The 26,020-nt window shown below is 36.5% G+C and overlaps 1 protein-coding gene and 1 long non-coding RNA gene across 11 annotated transcripts in view; one reads left to right on the top strand and one right to left on the bottom strand.

The window, feature by feature from the left end:
• The window catches only part of Dync2h1 (dynein cytoplasmic 2 heavy chain 1), a 333,458-nt gene extending 327,951 nt beyond the window's left edge, over positions 1 to 5,507 (top strand). For all 7 annotated transcript variants that reach the window (XM_021251564.2, XM_021251565.2, XM_087212338.1 and 4 more), the window contains one exon: positions 4,898 to 5,507. In XM_021251564.2, coding sequence (XP_021107223.2) covers positions 4,898 to 5,056 — 159 coding nt within the window. In that variant the 3' untranslated portion in view covers positions 5,057 to 5,507. The remainder of the gene's footprint in view (positions 1 to 4,897) is intronic.
• LOC110347349 (uncharacterized) overlaps positions 1 to 26,020 on the bottom strand; it is a 76,036-nt gene that overhangs the window by 5,628 nt on the left and 44,388 nt on the right. For 3 of the 4 annotated variants that reach the window (XR_015451641.1, XR_015451643.1, XR_015451642.1), the window contains one exon: positions 897 to 944. This is a non-coding gene — a long non-coding RNA (uncharacterized LOC110347349). Of the gene's footprint in view, positions 1 to 896; positions 945 to 20,393; positions 20,471 to 26,020 lie in introns of all 4 variants that reach the window. The other variant, XR_002391924.2, reaches the window with a different exon arrangement.

The following is a 26,020-nucleotide window of genomic DNA, read 5'->3' on the forward strand; positions in this document are numbered from 1 at the left end:
TGATATATGAAGATATATACACTTGTTGTATATAAATTATCCAGCACATTGTCTCACACACAGTCTTATTTATCCCATTGCCAATATTTTTAAATGCTTTTAATAATGATAATTACCTTATTTCGTATAGTGCTTTAGAGTTTACTGGTGCTTTCATTTATCATTAAATACTTGCTGAATATTTATGTACCAGATATTACATGGCACACTGAAGCTACAAAGATAAACTTCTCCCATCAGAAAGTCTTTTTAACTGGGGGAGGACACTATTACAGTTCAGAATTATAAGTGCAATTATATAGTTCCATAGAGTAGAGCTTTGATAGATTAGAGATGCCTGCTTCAGCTGTACCATGTGTGAGCAGATGAAAGAAAGTCAAAGCTACCTCTCCCAGAGAGATAGCAACCTCTCTTGAACTGTGACTTGAAATATAAGTAATAGAGTTTAAGGACAAATTCAAAAAGGGTAGAGGATAAGACATAGAAAGGGCTGCAGATGTAAATACATGGAGGTAAGAAAGAAATTAAGTTCTGCCGGGCACTGCTGGTATAGTATATCTGGAGTGTATGTTCACATGGAAGACTGGTAGAGATGTGTTAAGAAGGAAGGCCAAGGCTAGGGATTTAGCTCAGTGGTTTCACTGCCTGCTGCGCAAGCACAAGGGCCCGAGTTCGATCCCTGGTACCAAAAAAAAAAAAAAGATTTCTAAGAAAGGAAGGCCAAGACCAAGTATGACAAGCTGAGTAGCAGTGCCAAGGAATTTAGACCAGATTATGGTCAGTAGAAAGCCAGTAAGAATTTAGAATAATAGCATGGTCAGATCCAGTTTGTAGTTTTAGAAAATCAGTCTAGAAGTAGGGTAGGCTGATACATGGTAAAATGCCACTATACTCACCTTTAATAGCAGTCCTGTGAGTTTGGTAGAGCAGGTTCTCCTGTCTTACTGATAAAGATAATTGAGAAATAAATGATTTGTTATAAGTAGCAATAGTAATATTATGTTAATAACAATAAGCATTTATTTGTACTGATTATGTACAAAGCACTGTTCAAGGTGTTTAAAATACAAGATACAGGGCTGGGGATTTAGCTCAGTGGTTTTGCCGCCTGCTGCGCAGGTGCAAGGACTGGAGTTTGATCCCTGGTACCAAAAAAAAACAAAACAAGAAGATACTAACCCTTACAAAATTTTTTTTTTTTTTTTTTGGTACCAGGATTGAACTCAGGACCTTGTGCTTACAAGGCAGGCATGGCGCCACTGAGGTAAATCCCCGGCCTACAAAACTTTAGAAATAGGAGTTAGTATCTTTTTAAACTGAGAAAATTGAAAAGATTATATAAGTTGTCAAATATCCCATAGTTAATAGGTAGGCAACAAATTCAAACCTAAGTCTCTCTCTCAAACATTTGACCTAACCCTGAGCTATCCTAAATTGTATAAACCAAGTTAGAAAAACTATGGACCAAGAGCCACATCTTTTTTGCTGCCAGTTTTTTAACAGCCCATGATCACTGAATTGTTTTTACATTTTTAAGAGGTTGAAAAACTTAGAATAAAATTTGGTGACGTGAAAATACTGTATATGAAATTCAGATCTCTGTATACATAAACTTTTATTTGGAAGACAGCCATGCCCAATGTATGGGCACATAGTCTGTGACTGATTTAAGGCAATAGAGTTGAGTAGTTGTCTCAGAGACCATGTGGCCCACGAACTCTAAAATATTTACCCTCTGGCATTTCATAAAACTGTTTGCCAACTCTGTATAAACTATTAACCTCTCCAACCTTTGCTTCAATTAGGCCTTATTTTGTTTAAGAAAGTTTTTTTATAGGGCAACTGTGGCTATTTTTAATATGTTCTATATAAGTTGAAGTGGAAAAGAAGATTAACATTTTAATGAATTTTATTCAGAGAGAAAGGACCAGCATAAAATTAAAAGTATAAACATCAATTTCTGAACCCAGTAGAAAGTTAGTTTTGTCTCCATTTGCTCCAGCTGCTTTGTTGCAAAGTGTGCAGAACTTTTTAATGTTTGGATTAAATAATACAAATCAGAATAATGAATTCTCAAGGAAATTGAAAGTAGGGAAAATGTTAATCAGGGGTTCCCCTAGAGTTTGTGTTCACCATTATCTGTGCGTACTAAGACATAACTTGTACCCATTCTCTTCACTTACGCTTTCATTCATTCATGATGCAGATTCTTGAAGTTGCAGCTCAACGCTACTGGTTAAATTAAGTCAAATTAAGATATCCAAGGGACTTAGCCCCTGAAAGCATTAGTTTTTTCCAAAACACTTCCAAAAATGTTTTAAGATAACATTATTCCATACTAGTTCTGTGGAAAAGTAGTTCAGTAAACATTTTATACAGTATTTGCTCCCCATTGGAAATTTTTGCATTAAAAACTGAGAAACCCCCAAAATTACCATCCATAAAACTTTTCCTACATTTCATTCTGTCCTCCATCAGGATATAGTATTCTACATAATATGATTTGTAGACCAGTCTCAGGAGAGCCTGTTTTGGCATTCCACAGGAATTCAGCTAGACTTCATGATTTTGTTTTTTATTTTATTTTTGTTGCCCTCTGTTGACTAAGCTGTATCTAATATGTTTTTCCTTCAAAAAATGTATTTTTTCTCCCAAGTTATTAGCATATTGTATATTATTTGTAGAATACCTGTACTTTTCAGTCACTGCCTAGAGCATAGAAGTTAATTTTGTTGTGAGGCATTCAGACTTTTCTTGGACAATTTAGGGAAGCAGAAAAATTATGCAGCACACTTCTTTACATAATTTTTTGCCTGTGAAAAACTAATTGGCCCAAATGAGTATACAATTTTAGCTTCTTTATTAAATGATCCAACCAGACTAGTTTTGATTTTAATAAAGTTATAATATTTGACCACATTAACTACTTTAATCACAATATATAGATTTTTAATGATTAAATTTTAGTTACACTAAATTTTGTTTATATATACAATTTTCTTTCAGGAACTTTAAAAAATTTTGTTAAATCAATAAAAATTATCTTTTTCATTAACAGTATATTTGTTAATAAAATTTTAATTTTATCTAAATATTTTAGCCCAGCAGTTTTATGCTTTGCCTCTTAAGGTAAATGTATGAAAGAGGAAGTTGGGTCATAAACATTACATTCAGTGAAGAATTAAAAAATATTTAGATCTGGCTCTATTTTGAACATTTACTGGTGAATTAAGAATAAGTCCTCTCGGCTCTTTTACAGAAATAAGAACATTTACCACTTAAGAGATTGTGGAAAATGACAAGCAAAAAAAAAAAATCAAGAAGCCACTGTACTGCTTTGCTTTATAATACTAGGCTGTGGGAGAAAGATTTGACAATTCACTTTAACAAACAAAGTCTACAACTACAACCCGGTGTGGAAGGATTTGGAAATAAGACACAAAATCAACTTGAATTATTAAGTTTCTCAGTTAAAGGGAAATTTTCTTGGCATTACAATGAAGAGATATAAACACAAATCTCCTGACTAGAAAGGAATGGCATTGCAAAATATTACAATGTTTCTATTTTAGTTTTTATAATTGAAGTAATGGAAAGCAAAGCAAATAGCAGGTGTCAGAGAAAAATAATTTAAATCCTTTCCTAGGATTAAAAGTCATCATGCACAGATTCAGATCACTTCAGTACTAGAAATACGTAATGTTTGTCTGTTCTTGGCTAAAGAATCTAAAGATGACTCCAGAAGAAAGCCTGTACTAGGTTATTCACCTTAGGATTGGCTAAGGAGTTATGACAGTTACAGGAATTTTTGAATCCTAAAGCTTTACCATTAAAGCAGAATTGGAGAAGGAAGAGATTAGTCAGTGACAGATAATGGTTGAAAAATTATCTTTACTCCAATCCTTACATTTTTTTTCTGCAGTTCAATCAGGATTCATTCTCTCCATGAATCTTCATTCAGTTAAATTCCAGAGTAGTATTTTTTATTGATTTTCTAAAATATACATTTTCAAAAAATTATATTCTAAATATGTGATGTGTATATGGTTTCCCAAACTTAATTTTAAACTATACAGATTTTCTCTATTTGTATATACTGAAAAGCTCAGGCTTTACAATTTTACACACAAATATTAACATATGAAATGCTGTTAAATAAGTAGCTGAATTACGAAGAGAAATAATGCAAACAAAGATAACTAGTAAGATCAGGATGGATAATGTTTGTATCTGTATGTAGAATGAGTCTGGCTAAAGAATGAAATTTGTTGTATGTATATCAGGTTAAGATTTAGGAATGATTTTTATCAAGGACCTGAAGACTCAGAAAAGTATTTGTGTGTGTGCATTTGTGTAAGAGAGGGAGAGAAAGGGACTGTAATGCAGACAACCAGACATTATTATGCCTCTGATGAAAACTAATACATCTATGGAGTATTTTTGTCAAAAAGTGAATTACAAGGAAGGACATGATACTATACGACTGTAACCATAAAATTAAGAATATGGTATAGTTTTGTCATGAGAAGAACTGATAGGAAAAAAGGAAAAACCTATAGATTTATGAAATTTAAAAAACATCAGTACACTGTAAGGTGTAGGCTTTATTTGAATTATGATTCTAATAAAAACTTAGGGATAATGAGATAATGGAGATTAGATGATATTGGGGAATTATGTTTATACATAATTTATAATTATAGGATTTGGTTGTAAAGGAAATATGACTGTCCATAAGTATTGTAGTACGATATGGGTTTATTATATTTATCTTTACTTAAATATTTATTTCATGAGACATTAAACACTAGCAGGAGATTTATCTGTGTTTCCTTAGTTATCTACTAATTTGCTTCAAAAGAGTACATTCTTGTGTTTTAAAACTTTCTTTTAACAGGGTGCATATGGCCCATATTCCCCTGATGAGTGCATCTCTTTGCCGGTTTACACAAGTGCCGAAAGGGATCGTGTGGTAACCAATATCGATGTTCCATGTGGCCGCAACCAAGACCAGTGGATTCAGTGTGGAGCAGCTCTATTTCTAAAAAATCAGTAGAATCTAATGACAACAAAATGTGTCTTAGCAAAATGAAAGAATTTTTTAAGCTTTAAAGAAAATATATAGCCAGTCTACATTTGAAATGCTAGTTCAAAATATTAGCATATTGCTACTCTATATTGTTGATCTCTTTGGATTTCTATAATCTATAATAACAGCAGCATTGTGTAGCTTTCAGAGTAGTACCTTAATGGAGTTAATGTTAAAATGGAGTATACTTTTAATAACATTAAATATTTCTATGAGAAAATTTGCTCTTCCAGTGGTTCAGAATTTAAGACATTTAAAATACTGTAAGGAATATTTTACCTGGTTTTGGATCATAATTATTTAATAATATGTGAGGTTAATTTTTCAGTTTTCCATGGTTTTAAATATATATACATACTCTGGAAACATTAAAGAATGTATTTTTTAAAGTTATAATAAATGTGTATTTCCTATCTCATCAATTAATAACATGTAAGATTCTTTTTCCTAAGAAAATCAATGGAGGAGGAAAGTGATATTAGACCTGAGCTTTGAAGTATAGATAAAATGTCAACAAGCAAAGGAGGAGAGGGCATTTCAGGCTGTGGGAACAGCATGCACAGACACAAGGGAAAGTGAAAATACATACTTTTATCTTGGGGATTTTAAGAAATCTAGTGGAGTAGAAGGATATAGAGGGGTAGAAAAATTAGTCTGAAAGGTAAATTGAATTGTTCATCAGTACTCTGAACACTGCACAAAAATTTAGACTTTTACACTACAAAACATGAAAAGATCTAGAGTGGCATAATCCTAAAATAGTAATTTTATGTATTAAATGTATTATGTAGATTTAAAGTCTTAAGTAAACCCCTTTCAGTTATGATTGAGAGTTTATAACATACTTCATTCATATAGCTTCTCTCTTAATTTTCTAAACTCCAGGTAGATATTCACATTTCAAAAATGAAGATTGAGGCCTGGAAGTTACATGACTCAACTCAAGATTATCTAAACATTTTTACATTTTGTACTTTATTGGTTAAAGTAATTTTAAAAAGCAGGAATAGATGCCCAAGAATTCATTATCTCAACAGATAGAGGGTAATTTCTTGCTCATGTAACAGTCCAGAATACATGTTCAGTTTTAGGAGTAGGTTCTCCTCCACATAGTTCCAGGAACAGAAACTGACGTCAGTCCTGCCATCTCAGCATATGGCTTTTCAGACTTGGTGCTGACATTTCAGTCAGCTAGACAAGGGAAAAGAATAGAGAAATACAAATGGAAGGCTTTGGTGGGCCATGCCTGGAAATGTCAGACATCTTTTCTGCTCACATTTCATTGCAACCTAATCATATAGATAACACCTAATTTCTAAGGTGGCTGGGAACTACAGTCAGCTGAGTGTTCTAATCTCTCTGCTACATTCCCACCCAGTGAAGAATTTGAACCCATTACAGAAATATATTCAGTATAATGATGTAGTATTACATAGAAAGAATTAAGCATTGATCTTTTTCTCACTCCAAACCTTAAGAATTAGTCTCCCCTTATCAGTGGCAGACATTTTCCAAGATGTCCAGTGAATATTTGAAACAGCACTTAGTACTGAACTTTATACATTTTTCCATACATAGATACACATACCTCTGAAGAAGTTTATAAGTTAGGCACAGTGAGTAACAAGTAACTTAGAACCATTATAAAAATATGCTGTAATAAAAGTTATGTAAATATGATCTTTTTCTTTGAAAGTATCTTATTGTACTTTTATCTCTTCACTTAAAAGAAGCACTTTGTAGCTTCTCTTTGGCATATCTAAATTGCCACCATCACTACTCATAATTTGGGGTAATAAGTAAAATAAGGGTTACTTGAACATAAGTACTACAGTATCATGACAGTTGAGCTGATAAGCTGAGACAATTACTAAATGACCAAAGGGCAGGTAGCATATACAGTATGGATACTGGACAAAAGGATGACCCACCTCCTGGCCAGAACATAATATAAAGTTTATGAATTGTTTATTTCTGGAATGTTCCATTTAGTATCATCAGATCATAGTTGTCTATGAGTAACTTAAACCGCAGATAACAATGCTATGGACAAGGTGGAACCAACCATGTAACACTTAAATTCACCAAATTAATACAGGCCAGATATTGGCCATATCACAATGTGATGAAGATGAATAACACACTTTACCTGCTTTTAAGTGATTAAAGAGCTGATAGAGTGAAGCATGTAAAAACATTCCCCATTATTCATTATTTTATCTGATATTAATATTGCTGTGCCAGCTTTATTGTTGTTATTGTATTTTAATTTGGGAAAAATACACAAAGAAAATACATATCTGAAGAAAAAATTATACTGCAATAAGTTATTTGCCATGGTAGACAAGGGTTACTGGATTCCAGGGATAAAACAAGTAATTCTGCTTACTGTATGTGTAATTTAATCAAAGATTATCAGCAATAGGCTGAAATTTTCCTTTTTTAAAACTTACAATGAAAATACAAATTACAAAGTGCAAACATTTGTTGGCCTCCAAAAATGATCAAATATTTACACGTTATGGTGTTTGCTTTGGATTTACTTTAATTTGATTTTTTTAATCTTTTAAAATCAGAATCCTTCAAATTCCCTTCTTTAGAAGGAGTTTAATCTTTTCCTCTTTAGTGGTTAGGTACCACTAACGTGTTTTTGTGACCACTGTCCATAGTTTAAATATGATGGCCAAATATATGGCAAAAAAACAGGAAGCATTTTTTTAGAGGAATAGAAGCTCCAGGGAATCTCTGTAATGCTTTAAATGACACATTGAGACTGTCAATTAGAAGCACCAAACAAGTTTTAGATCCCCCAAGACCACAGATGTTGGAATGACGCAAAAGAAAATATTGAACACCTATGTATTACTTAAATTCAATATGGTGATTTTTTCAAAATAGAAAGCTTAGCAAACCAGGAAACTTATTTTCACAAAGAATACGTATCTTATGTATGAGAAAGCAAAGCTTTCACTTTAAAATGAGAAAGAAACTTTGAAGCCCATCATTTCTATTTAACATTGCAAGAGTTTCTAACCTGCACAGAAGGACAAGAAAAAGGCAAAACTGAAAAGGCAAAAATAGAAAAAACAAGGTTCACAGAGAAGAAAACATTAGCACTTATATACTTCCTACCATTGACCATGCATCGTTCAATTTTTTTCACTTTAATACTGTACATGTTTTCAGAACATAAGATCTTTCAATTTTTGTTTCACACACATAGTGTTAAATGTTCCTAAACAAGAATTCCTTGGGGGTTTTATGTTTTGTCACTTTATAATTCCCCAAAGAGATGTGCAGACTAATAGAAAACAAAAATGATAAAATTCAGTACAGTCACTTGGGACAGCTTCTATTATATTTCATTCATTTCAATTTTGTCAATATAAAATATGGATGATTTACCATTTCCCACCTATCTTAGGAAAGGAGCACATGGGAGTTCTGTCTGTAAGACAAAGAACATGCAAAGTATAAGACTATTAAGATGTTGGTACTCAAAAAATAGAAAAGTACTGCAGTGTGAAGCATATTGAACTCAAAATCATCTTACCACTTGCTCTGACCCTCTTATACATTACACATCTTGAGTGTAGGAAGTATACTTTTCATGTTTTTGTTTATGACCCTTGCTTTTTAGAATTTAATACACATTTTTGGTATCAATGACTAAAAATTGTTTTCAAATGTAATCATCACCTTTGTTTCCAAATGATTTTAGATTGTTCCCCAAACCAAACTCAACCTCAAAGAATGACTACAGTAATACATTGGTTCACGAACCCTATTGTTTGCAAACAGGTTCTCAAACAAAAACATTGGACAAAATTTTGCTTCCATTCACAAACTCCATATCAGGTGACAGACACAACTGTGGCCATCTTCCCCACACAGACACAAATGTTGCCATCTCCCCGCAAATCAGAAAACAAATTAGGTTCATGAAGCAAGGCATCACTATATGTTTCATCACTGAATACAGTTGAAGGAGACTGTCTAAAGGTTAAGGAAATCTGAAAGAACAATTTCCCAAAATATCTGAGCAAGGGTAGCATAATTGGACTGTGTCTCCATGTGATACCTTTGAAGAAAACAACTTTGCGTTGTCCTTGAATCAAAAGCTTTTGGAACTGAAAAGGATCTTAATAATTGTCTGGCTGTGTTTTTGTTTTACTTTGCAATCATGCCTTCCTCAGTGCTTTATTGTGCCTTGTGAACTTGAGCTTCTCTTTAACATTTCAGTGAGAAGAAAAACCTGAGTAATCAGGGAACCTGTGACATAAGAAGCAGAATTATACCTCTGGGATCCAAAATCTCGAATGATCCTCAGTACATCTAAAGCCCTTCCAGATGTTAAGATTGCAAGCTCTCACTGAAAAGTAAATGTGTTCTAATAGTTACATTATTGGTGGAAGGACAGGAAAAATAAGCCCTAGCTGTGGGGCAGGAGGAGTAACCTTATTGAGAATTACTATCTTTACCTACACTAGTATTTTCCATTCATGTAGACATTGCTATCAGCTTTTGTTTTATAAAAGCAAAGGGAAAAACAATTATCAACCAAAATATTATGGTACAACCATTATAAATTCTGATTAACTGTGTAAATTTATCCTTTACTAGTTCTGGAGCCCCATTTCAAAGAAACTAAAGCAATAAAAATTCAATAAAAAGCAGAGACAAGGGAGAATGTAATAAGATTCAATAAAACAGATGACCTTCAGTTTACCTTTATTTAGGAGTATGTTACCTACTGTTTAGAGAAGTAAAGATAAAGACTATAGTTTTTGTTTTATTGCAAGATCACAGGGGAAGTGAAGATACCAACATACTCCATATGTAGAAAAAGAATGGAATCAAATTATACTTTAATACAGAGTATGATTATTAAACTGACACCTTCGTGTTTTAGAAATATAGCTTAATTTCTATTTTAAATAAGTCATTAAAATAGGAATTTATTTGAACATAGCTGGTTCTGCTAGTAATGGTTGTATTATTAACAATGCTGTGGCTAAAAACAAGATTTGTAATTTTAAAGTGACTGCTCTGTGTATATAGTACAACGCTGTGTTAGAGACTGCTACTTATCTCTCAGTTCTCATTCTCCACTATTACCATAGTATTACAATGTTTAACTTGACTAAAGCATATTCAGGAGAATTCCACTCCATCTCCACTATATTCAAGTGTGGGCGTGTACCTTCTGGCAAAAAGAGAAAAAAAAATGTGAATACAAATATCCTATGGCAACTTCTAGGATCCTTCTTTGCAGGATATGGTCCATATATCATTTTCTTTATCCCATCCTCTATTCTGTTCCTCAGAACACAAATATTGCCATCTTTGACCTGGGTCTCTGGGGACTGTATGAAACACAGATGCTTCCCTTGGATTACTTAACTTGGGACTTCATTTGCACCAGAAAGATTCTGCAACCTTTGATGGAATGGCTAAATGCCAGCAGGCTGATGCTACAGACAGACTGGATGGATTGCCCATAGGCCTCCCAAAAACAAGAACTAGGACTTCAGTTCTAGTTCATTTCTTCAGACTGCACTGTAAAGCCTAAGTTGGAGGCACTTGCAACCTGTAACCTTTGATTGTTAATAGGTCTCATTTGGTGGAGAAGGCAATAATCACAAAACTTTTCACCAACACCATGTGCACCTTTGTCTTTATGTCTGATGTATAAGCCTAGCATTGACACACTTCCCTTCCCCAGACACTTGCAACTTATCAATGGTCATAGAAGAGCTGCAAGTGTTTAAAGAAATATCACCAGTAGATCCTTTAACTCAGACAGCTTCAAAGATAGTTCCAAAATGAGTCTACTCTTGGTTACTTGGTGGAGTTTCCCAGAAGAATAACTGCTTCAATTTTTATGTGACATTTATGGAAAACTTTCCCTAAAGTAGATAGGGGTCATACAATGTAAAAGATAGTACAAAATTTGTTCTTGACTTCAGGCAAATTGATCGATAATATCATGTCAGCCCTGGAAGGCATTCAAGTCAGAATCTAGTCATTGTCCATAATTATAGAGATAACTTTGTGGTCTCTGGATAGACATCTGTGATAAATTATATTTGGTCTTGAGCCTGCTGCAGACAAGCAGGTCTTCCCAGGCCCTACCGAGGTCCTGAGTCCTAAGGAACATGCCGAATCACCCCTCTGCAGACAGGCAGGTCTGCGCACCCCCTACCGAGGTCCTGAGTCGCACAGAACACACCGAATCAGACTGCTGCAGACAGGCAGGTTTGTGCACACCCTGCTGAGGTCACGAGTCACACGGAAGATGCCGAATCACCCCGCTGCAGACAGGTAGGCCCCTGGTTCCACACTACAAAGACACACAGGACACCGGACCACCAGACCAAGGTACTGAGTCCCACTGCTCCCGGCCCAGAGGTAGGGGCTTCTGAGCTGTCGTCCCACTGCTCCTGGTCCAGAGGAAGGGGCTTCCCGGTCACCATCCCTCCTGCTACTCTCAGCCCAGAGGAAAGGGCTTTTGGGCCACCTTCTGTCCCTCTGCTCCTGGCCCAGAGGAGGGGCTTCGGGGCCACCATCCCACTGCTCTTGGTCAAGTGGAAGGGGCTTCCCGGCAACCATCTCTCCCGCTGCTCCCAGCCCACAGGAAAGGGCTTTTGGGTCACCATCCCTACCACTGCTCCCGGCCCCTGTCTCACCTCTCCCAGCTCAGAGGAGATAATCCGTCCAGGCACTAACAGACCCCGCCCCAGTCAAAATGAGAAAACACATAAATAAGTCTCAAAACCAGACTCCCAGATCACCTACAGCAACCCCAAAGGAAAATGAGACGGAACCCTCTGATACTCAACCACCTGGACCCACTGAACTGGCAACAAAAGGGGATCTGGAAAAAATGAAATCAGAAATAATTTCTCAGATAACAGGAGAAATTGTGCCCCTAGTGCAAGACATGATTAATACATCTAGAGAGGAGCTCAGGAACATGATGGAATCCCAACAGAAGAAACAAATGGAATCCGTAAAACAAATGCAAATAGATTTCCAAGAGATGAAAAACTCCACTGAAAGTCTACACAGCAGAATGAGCCAATGTGAGGACAGAATTTCAGATATAGAAGATAAGATTGCAATTAGTGACCAGAAAAAGAAAAATTGCTTCAAAATTATATGGGAGCATGAGAAATCAATCCAGCAGCTGCTAGATGATGCAAAGAAGAAAAACACAAGACTGATTGGGCTCAATGAAGAAACAGGAGAGAGTAGAGATGACATAAAAAATCTCTTCACAGAAATAATGGCAGAAAACTTTGCAAGCAGGGGAAAAGAGCTTGACATACAGATAAGTGAGGCATATAGGACTCCAAATAGCCTTCATCAAAACAAATCTACACATAGGCATATAATTGTTAAGATTCCAGAAACACAGAAGAAGAACAAAGTTCTCCAAGCAGTCAGAGAAAAGAAACAAATCACATACAAAGGAAAGCCCATCAGAATCACAGCAGACTTCTCAACACAAACCATCAAGGCAAGAAGAGCTTGGAGTGACATATTCCAAGCCCTAAAAGAAAACAGCCTCCAACCCACATTGATGTACCCTGAAAAACTATCTTTCAAAATGGATGGAGAAATAAGATACTTTCATGACAAAGAGCACCTTAGGAACTTTGTGAATACCAAACCAGCACTACAAAGAATTTTACACAATAGCCTAGGAACAGATATTGAAGATCACAACCCCAAGAAGCAAAGCAGAATGAACCCATCTGGCATGACAAGAAATTAAATGTAAAGGGGGAGAACGCAACAAAAAGAAAAAGTCATGGCAATGACAAGCCAATACGTTTCAGTTATAACCATCAATGTTAATGGTCTCAATTCACCAATCAAAAGAAACAGACTGGCAGAATGGGTCAAGAAGCAAAATCCAACAATATGCTGCATACAAGAAACACACTTCATTCAAAAGGAAACTCATACACTGAAAGTTAAAGGGTGGAAAACAATACTGCATGTGACAGGAAGCCGAAAAAAAGCAGGAGTACCTATCCTCTTGGCAGATCAAGGAGATTTCAAACCAACACTGATTAAGAGAGATGAAGAAGGACACTGCATCCTTGTAAAGGGAAGAATCCAAGAGGAAGAGATGACAATCATAAATATCTATGCACCAAACACTAGTGCACCCAACTATATAAAACAAATACTAACGGACATGAAAAGTTATATATGCACTAATACAATTGTAGTGGGAAACCTCAACATCCCACTGTCACAAATAGATAGATCAACTAGACTAAAAATAAGTAATGAAATACTAGAACTCAATCGAACTCTTGAACAAATGAACTTAACAGATGTTTACAGAGTCTTCCACCCCACAAATACAGGATACACATTCTTCTCAGCTGCACATGGGCCATTCTCCAAAATAGACCACATACTCACACATAGAACATGTTTAAGTAAGTGCAAAGGAATTGAAGTTATCCCCTGTATATTATCAGACCATAGTGTGATGACATTGGAGATCCATAGCAAAAGAAACTCAAAAATTTCATAAACACTTGGAAATTGAACAACACACTTCTGAATAACCAGTGGGTCACAGAGGAAGTTAAAGAAGAAATCAGACAGTTCCTTCAATTCAATGACAATGACAATACAACATATTGGAATCTATGGGACACAATGAAAGCAGTCTTAGGAGGAAAATTCATAGCAGTGAATATGCATATTAGGAAAACAGAATGAGCCCAATTAAACAACCTGATGCTGAACCTCAAGCTTCTAGAAAAAGAAGAGCAGGACAACCCCAAAGCTCATACAAAGGAGGAAATTATAAAGATCAGAGGAGAAATCAATGCAATGGAGACTAAGAGAATGATACAAAAAATCAATGAAGCCAAGAGTTGCTTCTTCAAAAGAATCAACAAAATTGACAAACCCTTAGCCAACCTTGTCAGAAAAAGGAAAGAAAAGGCCCAAATCGATGCAATTAGGAATGAAAAGGGTGAAATTACAACAGACCCAGCAGCAATCCAGAGGATCATCAATACCTACTTCCAGAACCTATACTCCAATAAGATGGACAACACAGAAGAAATGGACAGATTCTGAGATACATATGAATTACCAAAGTTGAACGAAGAAGACCTAAAAATTCTGAACAACCCAATATCAACCAATGAAATTGAAAATGTAATTAAAAACTTACCAACTAAGAAAAGCCCGGGCCCTGATGGCTTCACTGCTTACTTCTACAAGACATTTAGGGAGGAACTGCTGCCACTACTGTTTAAACTCTTCAATGAAATTGAAAGGGAAGCAATATTCCCAAATTCATTCCTGGAAGCAAGCATCACTTTGATCCCCAAAGCAGAGAAAGACCCAACTGAAAAGGAGAACTATAGGCCAATCTCACTAATGAACATAGATGCAAAAATCCTTAATAAGATACTGGAAAATAGAATGCAGAATATCATCAAGAAGATCATACACCCTGATCAAGTGGGATTCATCCCAGGGATGCAGGGATGGTTCAATATATGCAAATGAATCAATGTAATACACTATATCATTACAGCCAAGGACAAAAACCATATGATTCTCTCCATAGATGCAGAAAAAGCATTTGACATAATCCAACATGCATTTATGATAAAAACCCTACAAATAATTGGAATAGATGGTCTCTACCTCAAACTGATAGAGGCCATCTATGAAAAACCAACAGCCAATATCATACTAAATGGTCAAAAACTGAAATCCTTCACACTAAAATCAGGAACAAGACAAGGATGTCCACTATCACCACTCTTGTTCAATATAGTTCTGGAAACATTAGCCATGGCAATTAGACAAGAGAAAGAAATAAAAGGAATAAAGATAGGTAATGAAGAAGTCAAATTGTCATTATTTGCAGATGACATGATACTGTATGTAGAAGACCCCAAGAACTCCACCAAAAGTCTTCTAGACTTAATAACCAAATTCAGTCAAGTAGCTGGTTACAAGGTCAACACACAAAAATCAATAGCTTTCCTCTCCATGAATGACAGACTCACTGAGAGAGAAATAGGGCAAATAATTCCTTTCACAATAGCATCCAAAAAACTGAAATACCTAGGAATCATCCTAATGAAAGTTTTCAGAGGTCTTTGATTTCTATGGCACTCTGAAAGGAGAGATTGAAGATGATATCAGAAAATGGACAGACATGCCCTGCTCCTGGGTAGGAAGGATTAATATAGTGAAAATGGCCATACTTCCAAAACTGCTATATAGATTTAATGCAATTCCAATTGAGATCCCAGCAGCATACTTCATGGACCTTGAGAAAACAATCCAAAAATTCATTTGGAACAAGAAGAGACCCAGAATACCAAAAGCAATTCTAGGTAACAGACAAATGCCAGGGGGTATCACAATCTCCAACCTGCAACTCTACTACAAAGCTACTGTGATAAAAACAGCATGGTACTGGCTAAGAAACAGACTTGAGGACCAGTGGAACAGATTAGAAGATGCAGAAACAACACCAGACACACTCAGCCATCTCATCTTTGACAAAGGAGCCAAACACCCTCACTGGAGGAAAGATAGCCTCTTTAAGAAATGGTGCTGGAAAAATTGGGCTTCAATTTGCCAAAGATTAAAACTAGACCTGTATCTCTCACCACGCACTAAACTAAAATCAAACTGGATTAAAGATCTAAATATTAAAATAGAAACTCTGAACCAGTTGGAACAGAGGTTAGGTAGAACCCTTGAAACCATTGGTGTAAGAAAAGATTTTATGAATAAAACCTCAGTTGCCCATGAACTAGCACAAACAATCAACAAGTGGGATCTCTTCTTATTAAAAAGGCTTCTGCACAGCAAGAGAAACCACCAGCAGTGTGAAGAGACAACCCACAATGTGGGAAAAAAATCTTCACCTGCTCTTCCTCAGACAAAGGTCTACTATCTCGAATCTATAAAGAACTTAAAAAGATCAGACCTTCCAAATTTAAAGATCCAATCCAAAAATGGGCATCTGAAATGAACAGACATTTCTCAGACAAAGAAGTAGAAATAGCAAATAAATACATGAAAAACTGTTCAACATCACTGCTCATTTGAGAGATGCAAATGAAAACAATGCTGAGATTCCACTTCACTCCAGAAAGAATGGCTGCTATCATGAAATCAACCAATAACCAATGGTGGCGGGGCTGTGGGGAAAGAGGAACCCTGCTCCACTGCTGGTGGGAGTGTAGATTGGTGCAACCACTGTGGAAATCAATATGGAGATACCTCAAAGAACTAGGACTGGAAGTCCCATTTGACCCTGCTATTCCACTGCTGGGGATCTTCCCCAAAGAATTAAAAGAACCATACCACAGTGATATATGTGCACACATGTTCATAGCAGCACAGTTTGTGATAGCTAAAACTTGGAAACAGCCCAAATGCCCATCAACTGGAGACTGGATCAAGAAAATGTGGGTTTTTTTTTTTTATAAAATGGAGTACTACTCAGCCATAAAAAGTGAGAAATTAGAGACATTTATAGCTAAGTGAATGCACATTGAGGTGATACTCTTAAGTGAAATAAATAGGACACACATGTATAAATACCAAATAGTTTTTCTGGTGTGAGAAACTGAAGGTGGAAATAAGGACTAAATGTATAATAGATAATGTGAAATAGGAAGAAAAGGGGCAAAGGGGAAGGAAGTGGGAGGGCTAGGGGAAAGGATAGAAGGGAATGGGATTAATATGAGAAAATGGAAAAATACGAAGAAAATCTTTGTGAACAGGGAGGAATGGAGGGGTTGAAGGGAGGCCTGGGCAAGGGTGAAAAATAAGAACCAAGAGAGACTATGTAAAGGTGCAAATTTCCAATGATGAATGTCATTATATTGTATACCTAAAATATACCAATGATTAGAATGAATAATCAATAATGTAAAATAGGAAGAAAAGGTTCAAAGGGGTAGGGGTAGTGGGAGGGGCAGGGGAAAGGAAAGAAGGGAAAGGAAAAATGCTGAGAAATGGAAATAAAGTCTTTGTAAATAGGGAAAGGTGGAGGGGGTGAAGGGGGGCTAGGAATGGGGAAAAAATAAGAACCAAGATGCATTATGTAAAGGTACCATTCCCAATGAGAAATGTAATTGTGTTGTATACCTACAATGTACCAGTAAAAGAATTTAATTAAAAAAATTATATTTGGTCTTAATATGATAATAAATAAAATGCTTATAGCATAGTGTTAGTGAAAAAAGATATTTTATACAATATTACTGTATGCATATAACAATTCAAATTATAAATTCATTAAAATAAAAATGGTTATTTCTGGGTAGAATTATAGATAATTCTTGTTTTACTTTTGGTACATTTTTACATATTTGAATCCTGTGATTAGAGTGAATATATTACTTTCATAATTAAGCTAAACACTAATTTTTAAAACTTAAATATAAATTTTTTCTAAGTATATAAAAAGTTACCTTTTCACATTCTAAGGTAATTACCTCCCATCTTTTATTTGCCAGCTGTCTAATATATTTGTTGTATGCCATGCTATTGAAGTCAATTTAACACAGCTTTTTATAATCTCAAATAAAGTTTCATTGTCATTTTTATATGACAGACATTTGATAAAATTATTTTAAGTTAAATGTAAAACTGACATTTCTACCTTGGCATACAGCTACAATCAGAAATTTCAAAATTTAGTGTTTACTATAATGACACATGTGATAAGTCAACTCTCCAGTGGCAAGAAAGCTGTAATGTGTAGTTATTCCATATGGTTCCCAGTCTTAGACGTGAACACGAACTTGCTATGATACTTGATCCTTCTGAGCTTGGTTTTATTTAGGTAAAATGGGGGGTAATTCCCATTCCAAAGTGTGATGTGAGAATCAAATAAAATATAATTTGAAATATTTTTACATTGTCATTGGAAGGAGATATGAACTTAAATAAGATTTTAAGATTATAAATCAGTCTTTTATAAAATATTAACTATGGAGATAAAAATTTAAGTTGCAACTTAATCATCTTCTCAAGTTATATATTACCTGATATAGTTATGATTATATTTCTGGTGTTAAATTTCCACTGTATGGTGTGACAGAAGGAAAGCTGCTCACTTCATGGAAGCCAGGAAGCAGAGAGAGAAAGAGGTAGAGAGAAAGGAGCTAGGTACAAAATATACCTTTCCAAGTGATGCCCCCAGTGACTCACTTCATTTAATTAGGCTGCATCTCCCAATAAGCCCAACGAGTTTATAAAGCCCTCATGATCAAGACAGCCCTTTGGGCCACAATTCTGAACACTACTATACTGGGGATCAATCTCAGTACAAAAATCTCTGGAGGGCACTTCATATTTAAACTATAACAGTACAACAAATAATACAAACAATAATTGTCAGGTAAAGTTATGTGCAAATCCAAAATACAGTCTATTTCTGAAAGAAAAAAAAATCAAACATTTTTCCTTTCTATTATCACACTCAATACAGAACAATTCTGTGCCCAGTGGGGATTTTCTCCTTCACCAACCTATTCTCAGTGGACACTAATGAGCTGTCCTATAATTTAACTCAATTCTGACACTATCTAGAGATAGATACCTATCTACATAGTGTCAGAATCCACAGCTTTAGAGCTCAGTCTCACAAGATTGCCCCCCCCATTCAGACATCTCTCACAGGTTATGACCTACAATACGCTTCTGACATACCAACAATAAATCAGGTTCCCACAACCCCCAACTTGAGTTCCATAATTTGCTTGAATGGCTCAATCACATATACTTTATGTTATACACATTATTACTGTTCAGTGAGAAGTGAAACTCTAAGATAGCCTCATAAAAAATCACACTGGGGAGTGTTCTATATGGATAGGAATTGGGGAAGGTGGCTAGTATAGGTCTTTTAAAGCCAAAAACCACAAGTGCATTTCAGCTCAGATGAGACTTAATAGGTTATGTACAGATTGGGGTCACAGTCTTTGCACAATTGTATATGTATTTGTCTGTTTTGCTGCTAATTTTAGTCATTCTGGGAAATGATTGCTTCGTTTCCTGACCTAGAAATTGCAACGGATCTTCCATACATGCTTCCAAATGTATGGATACCTTTTCTTTTTTATGATCACAGTATCTGTCAGTTCAAAGGTCTTTGTTGTTCTGAATGAAACACACATATGTATATTTTTGGAGTCCACAAGTTTCACCTGGTCATTTCAAAAATTGGCTATCTTTAGATATCAAGTTCAAATGTCTTTAAAATTTATGCTGAAAGTATATGTAACAATCTCAACATCACATGCAATGAAAAATCTAGCCAAGGTCAAGACCTGAAATGGAGACTTTTTAAACTAGATAGTGAAGCAGGCAACATGTGTAACTTATGGACAAAGGCTTCCTCTGTAAAAGCTACTTTTTGGAGCTCATGATACAGTGACATAAAAAGGCGGCTCAAGTGATGGATAAGATAGTGAAACAGTTCTTCTCGTGCCTGAAGCCTAAGGTTTCTCCCAACCAAAATCTGGTCATCCAAGCTACAGGAAGCTAGATGTGACTATATTCCCAAGCATGCACATATGTTGTTCTTGAAGTTTGGGATTATATACAGAAACCAATATATGAACATAATTGATATTTTATATGTTTATAATTTTAAAATTAAATTTATTAGAGCATTTAACTCTAAAATACACAACTGAATAAATAAATTCAAAGGTAAAATCTTATGAAGTTTATAAGCGATTTTGAAACATCTAAGAGAACTTACACTCTACATATTTAAATCTTCATTTATAACTGTAATCAGCTTGTAAGAGTTATTTCAGTGTCCAAGAAAGTTTTGATTTCTAACTCCAATAATTAAGAGGTTATGGAGAGATCCCATCATGGCAGTCTAGAGGAAACAGCACTCTAGGCAAGTCTAAGGCATTCACCCAGCTCAGTGGTTTTTATGGCTACGTGGGGAGGTTATGCACCTTACCCCACCCCCACACCCTGTAACTATAACCTGAACAAGATAGCAAACAGGTGAGAGATAGAATAGGGGAAGTTAGTGCAGTGGACCCTTGAATTACGAACTCGATCTGTTCCTAAGGCCTGGTTGTTACTCAAGTTGGTTGTAAGTCAATACAGCTGAGATCTGGATATTTACCTGGGTACATACTGTACACAACAAAAGACAAATGAATCTTCCATTAACCTAATTAACCCAAGTTGTTTGTATGTCAGGCTGATCGTAACTTGAGGGTCCACTGTATAAGAACAGAAGCTGCTTCCTTACCTTGGTGCTGTTCATGGTGCAGGTCTGAGATTTCACCATTTTGTAAGATGCCCAAAGTTCTCCAGTGGTAAAAACACCTGGAGGGAAAGCCAGCTTAGTGTTTTCCCTAGCCACTACCATCTGCAATGCAGGCCAATCCCAAAGCCATCCCCATCAGGATGCAAGGACTCAGAGACTGAGATATTTGTGCAAGGGTGGATACACTTGACAATGGACACTGTGGGATTGTGAGCTAGAGAGAGCTAAGAAGGTCTGGAGCTACAAGTCGTGATCAATGACCCAGATACCCCAAGTTTGGGCATTTTTCTCCTTGGCACATGGCACAGAGATGACTGTGACTCAGAGACACTGGGATATCAAGGCAGGAACGGGGTGAACACTAGGGTTAGTGAGACAGTCAAATGGTCCCGACAAAGGCTTTTGTTTGCTTTTCCTCCCACCTTTCTCAGCACCAGACATAATAGGAACCATAAGCTTGAGATGAATCTGGAGAACCAAGGGATCTGGCTTGCACAAACATCTAAGGGTGGAGAATAAAACACTGGATAGAGGGCTGTCCCATTCATGACCTAGAACATGGCTGACCTTGCAGGCTGGAGAGAGATTGGACAAACTGCTCCAGAACTGGAAGAACTACAGTTGGCAGCTGAATGTGCCATTGACTACAGAGAAGCAAGGAGCTTGTCAAGGAGGTTGCGGCAGGCATACAACCTAGGACCCCCAACAGAGATTATCTGGAGAGAGAACAGAACCTGCTGCAGGGGCTGTGACAGTGGCACAGACTGGGACCCCAAAGCTGAGACACCAAAGAACATGGCTTCAACCCCATTCCACAGTCACTGAGAACACTAGGTGGTCCTAAATATGATGTTCCAAAGACAATAGCACTGACAATCTGCTCAAGGATTTGCATCATAATCAGAACCTTGTGCTTGAAGGCAAGCATGGCACCACTGAGCTAAATCCCTGGCCCTTTCATTTTTTGTGTGTGTGGCTTCTTAAAGGTATCATATTAATCAGATTTCCCCTGCTAGAACATAATATCCAATAGTTACAATTTAAAGGATAAGAAGTTTCATTTAGCTTATGGTTCAGAGCATTGTAGATAGCTAAGATAGTCAGATATATTAGAGGCATTTAGGCAGGGCCAGGCCTTCAAGGGAGTCAGCTCAGAAGACAGGTGTGGCTAGAGGCACATTCACTAAAGGCCAGGCTTCAAAACAAAAACAACAAAGAGGAGGGGCTACACTTACATACTTCCCCTAAGGATGAACAGCAGTGATTGATATTATAAATGGTATCAATCACTTTGGGTAGGGACCAAAATCTCCATAGCCCATTCCTTCTGGGAAAATCCTTGTTCATTTCATGGATGGCTATGTGACTTGCTTCCCCATTTGATCCCCTTTTAATCAATGTTACCTAAGCCACTATACTTGTAATCTTATTGGTTGACCACAGTTTTTCCCCTCCTTGTGATTTACCATTGGATCAATATTACCTAAATAACTATACTTTTAATCTTATTAGTTGACTATAGTTTTGTCCCACCTTGAACATGCCTCATCTTGTGGCTTTGCCCAATAAAACACCCTTGAGAAGCAGGTTGTGTGGGCAACCTACTGAGACCCCCTTCTGTCTCACATAAAAACTTTCTTTCTCTAAATAAATTCTTGCTACTTTTAACCTCCATTATTGCTAAAATTCATTCTTCAATTTTATAAAACACAAACTCAGTGTGTTTGGTTGAGAGTTATACTATTTCCCTTACATTATTTATTGGTCCATAGGTCATACACCCTATATCAAGAGGATTCAATTGATGGTTGGCTGGCTCCAAGGGCGGAATCTCAGTGTGAAAGTGTATGTCAGAGCAAAGATGTGTAGTTCCTGGCAGCCAGGAAGCAGAGCATGGGAACAATGCCAGAGTGGAAGGGGCATAGGATTGAAATTTTGTATCCAATAAACTGGAGAATCTAAAAACAAATGAATAAATTCCTAGACACATATGACTTACCAAAATTGAACCAAGAAGATACTAAAAATAAAAGAGACCAATAATGTATTAGTGCTTTCAAGAGCTTGCAGGGCTGAGGCAAGGCTCCTCAAAAGACCCCACATGCTCTGAATCAGAAGGACCCAGAAATTTTCAAGATTGGCCTACAATGGCCACCACAAAGTCAAACGTAGAAGACTGCAAAAGATCTATTCAAGAGCTGGAGATCCAAAAGATCCAGCTGAAGGCCCAGAGCCCACAGCAATGTCCCATATGAGTCTGCATCAGCAGGTCAAAGGATCTTCAACAGAACATCAAGGGGTCTTCACTGAGAGGGTCAGCGCTAGAAGCTAAAGAGTTTGTGTTGGCAGGCTGAAAGGCCAGTGCTAGAAGCTGAAGAATCAATGCTGAAAGCCAGGAAACAATGCCCAAGGCGAAGGCAAAGACCAGAGCTCTGCTGAAGAAAACAGCAGCCATCCTTGGCCGTAGTGAAGACTGGAGCTCCTCCAAAGAGAATAGCAAAGTTCCTCCGAGGAAAATCAGCTGAAATCCTTCCCTCCTGTTCTCCTTTTTCCCCTCTAACAACAATCTTCCCTAAAGTGGGTCTTCCACACCCAGAACCATGCTGACTCAATTCAGCTGGGTGGTTCCCCACTCAAGTTGACAACTAATCAATTAACCACCACAAATAACAACCAACAAAATTGATGCAGTAATCAAAACTCTCCCAACAATTAAAAGTCCAAGACCTGATGGATTCACTGCTGAATGTTACCAGAACTTTAGAGAAGACCTAATGTGAACATTCCTCAAACTTTTCCATACAACTGAAAGGGAAGGATCATTTCCAAACTCATTCCATGAAGCCTGCATTACCCAGATACCAAAATGAGATAAAGACTCAACAAAAAACCAGAACTCCAATATTCTTCATAGACACAGACACAAAAATCTTCCATAAGATACTTGCAGCTATGGTGGTACATACTTGTAATCCCAGAACTCAGGAGGCCAAGAAAGGAGGATCACCATTTGTTCAAGTGTATCCTGGGGTACATAGTGAGTTCAAGGCCTGGACTTCACAGCAAGACCTTGTCTCAAAAATAAACAACCCCAAAAGACAAAAAAAAAAAACCCTTGCAAACAGAATTTAACAAATCATTACAACATCATACATGACAATCAAGTCTGCTTTATCCCAGGGATTCAAAGATGATTCAATGTACATAAATCAATAAATATAATATAGCACATAAGTAGAACAAGCCCCCCCCAAATCACATGATCATCTTAATAGATGTAGAGAAAGCCTTTCACAAAATCCAACAACCCTTCGTGATTTAAAAAAAACTGAAAAGACATAAAGACCTTATCTCAAAATAATAAAATCCATATATGATAAAATCACAGTTAATAACATACAATGGGAAAAAACTGAAAACAGTCCCTCTACAATCAGGAAGGAGATATGAATATCCACTTTCATGACTCCTCACTATAGTAATTGAAAATTTAGCCAGAGCAATCAGGCAAGATAAAAAAATGAAAGGGATATGAATAGGAAAGGAATAATTTAAATTGTCCCTATTTGTAGATAATGTGATTGTAAATACAGAAAACCTAAGAAACTCTACCATATAACTCTTCAAACTGATAAATTCAGCAAAGAGGCAGGATACAAAACCAATACATAAAAATCCATACTGTTCCTATACACTCATAATGAAACCACTGAGAAAGAAATCAAGAAAGTAATCCCATCACATTAGCTTCCAAAAATATAAAAAACCTAGACATCTGTGATGAAAACTATAAAACTCAGAAGAAATAGATCAAAGACGAGGCAAGAAAATGGAAATACACCACCTATTCCTGGCAGAATTAATACCATTAAGATGGTTATATTACCAAAAGTGATCTATAGATTTAATGCAGTCCCTATTAAAATGCCAATAATATCTACCACTGTGCTAGAAAACACTCCTAAAATTTATATAGAACCTGAAAAGCCCAGAATAGCCAAAGCAATCCTGAGCAAAAAGAGCAAAAAGATTACAAATTATACCACAAAGCTATAGTGACAAGAACAACATGGCGCTGGTACAAAAATAGAAAAGACAGAAGAAACAGCCTTGTGAATCTTCAGCCATCTGAATTTTGACAAAGTGGCCAAAAACGTACATTGGAGAAAAGATAGCCTCTTTGAAGAATGATGCCAGAAAAACTGGTAATCCTTATGCAGAAAATTTAAACTAAATCCGTATTTCCCATCTTGTACTAAAATCATAGTAGAGTGGATCAAAAACTTAGATATAAAAACAGAGAGATCCATCATGGCTGATTAAGTGGCAGCACAGAAGGGAGACTCTAATAGGTACACCAAACAAATGCAGATACGCTAAAAGCAGGGAAGTATTGAAAGTCAGTTATGAGAAAGCAAATGAAAGGCAAAACACACTAGTCCTAAACCAGTATCAAAGGCTTTAGAAAGGGAAGCTGTCCCACTCCCAGGCCATGGCACACATTAAATCCCAGGTCCACCTTTGGAGAGGAACAGGTGCCCGAGGGAAGAAGCAGGTAATTCAGCCATGGCCAGGCTGTGGAATAAGCTCCTAACCTTTCAACCCTACCCACTAGGAAGAGTAACAAAAGGAATGAAATTTCTGAGGATGAAACTCATGCCCCTCCTTGGCAATTACAGTATCCTTGGCTAAAAAGAGGTACCACAAACTAGTGCATCAGAGAAATGAAACCTGGTGAGTGATGGGTGACAAAATACCAGCAGGTTTTTGGGGAAGCTGAAACAAGTACATGATCCAGATTAAGGACCATTTTGCTGCTGCATTTTGTTGTTGGTATTGTTGTTTTTTCTTTTTTTCTCTCTCTTTCTCTTATCCTTTCATCTTCCTTCTCTCTTCCCCGTTTTCCTCCTTTCATCTAGCATGTATGCATGCATGCAGATAGATTATTTATGTGCAAAGGAGAATTAGCATTACCAGTGCTTTCATCTAAACAGTACCTTTCATGGGTAAGTAAGGTAATCCTCACTAAAACTGTGTATGAAGAATCCAAATATAAGCTATCAAAACATTAATAGGGTCTGGCACTCTCACAGCTGCTCTCAATCTTCAGTTATACTTCCCTTACTCTGTGTCCATTCTCTTTCTCCCACAGATATTCCCTCAACATTAGGCCTTTATTCCAGCTATTAAAATAATTCCAACAGAGCCTGGCCTCCTGTTTTTCATTTATTTGTATTTCTTATCCTTTTTTCTCTTCTTATTGATTTATCCCTTTTTGTTCTATTTTTTTGCCTTATTCCCTCCCTCCTCATCTTAGTTTACCTATTAGGAGCAGCATGGGACATTGATAAAAGAGGCAAATTGCTAAACCAAGCCCTAATGTACAAGATTGATGAGTGGGTGGATCTGTTGACACTGATAAAACTGACAGGGATTCTCTCCTTGCAACACAGCAACAGGGTCTGATCTTGTTAAATTGACTAAGTCTAAAAGGTAGATAAATATACAATCACAAAAAAGCCAGTATCACATCACTGAGAAGCAGATACACACTAATGAAATCTCCACATTAACAACAAAGTCTTTCCATTCTAAGTGATGTTCAACCT

This window comes from Heterocephalus glaber, unplaced genomic scaffold, assembly GCF_053883595.1.
Source record: "Heterocephalus glaber isolate CG9 unplaced genomic scaffold, H.glaber_assembly_v1.0 deba00001429, whole genome shotgun sequence".
Classification (NCBI taxonomy): domain Eukaryota; kingdom Metazoa; phylum Chordata; class Mammalia; order Rodentia; family Bathyergidae; genus Heterocephalus; species Heterocephalus glaber.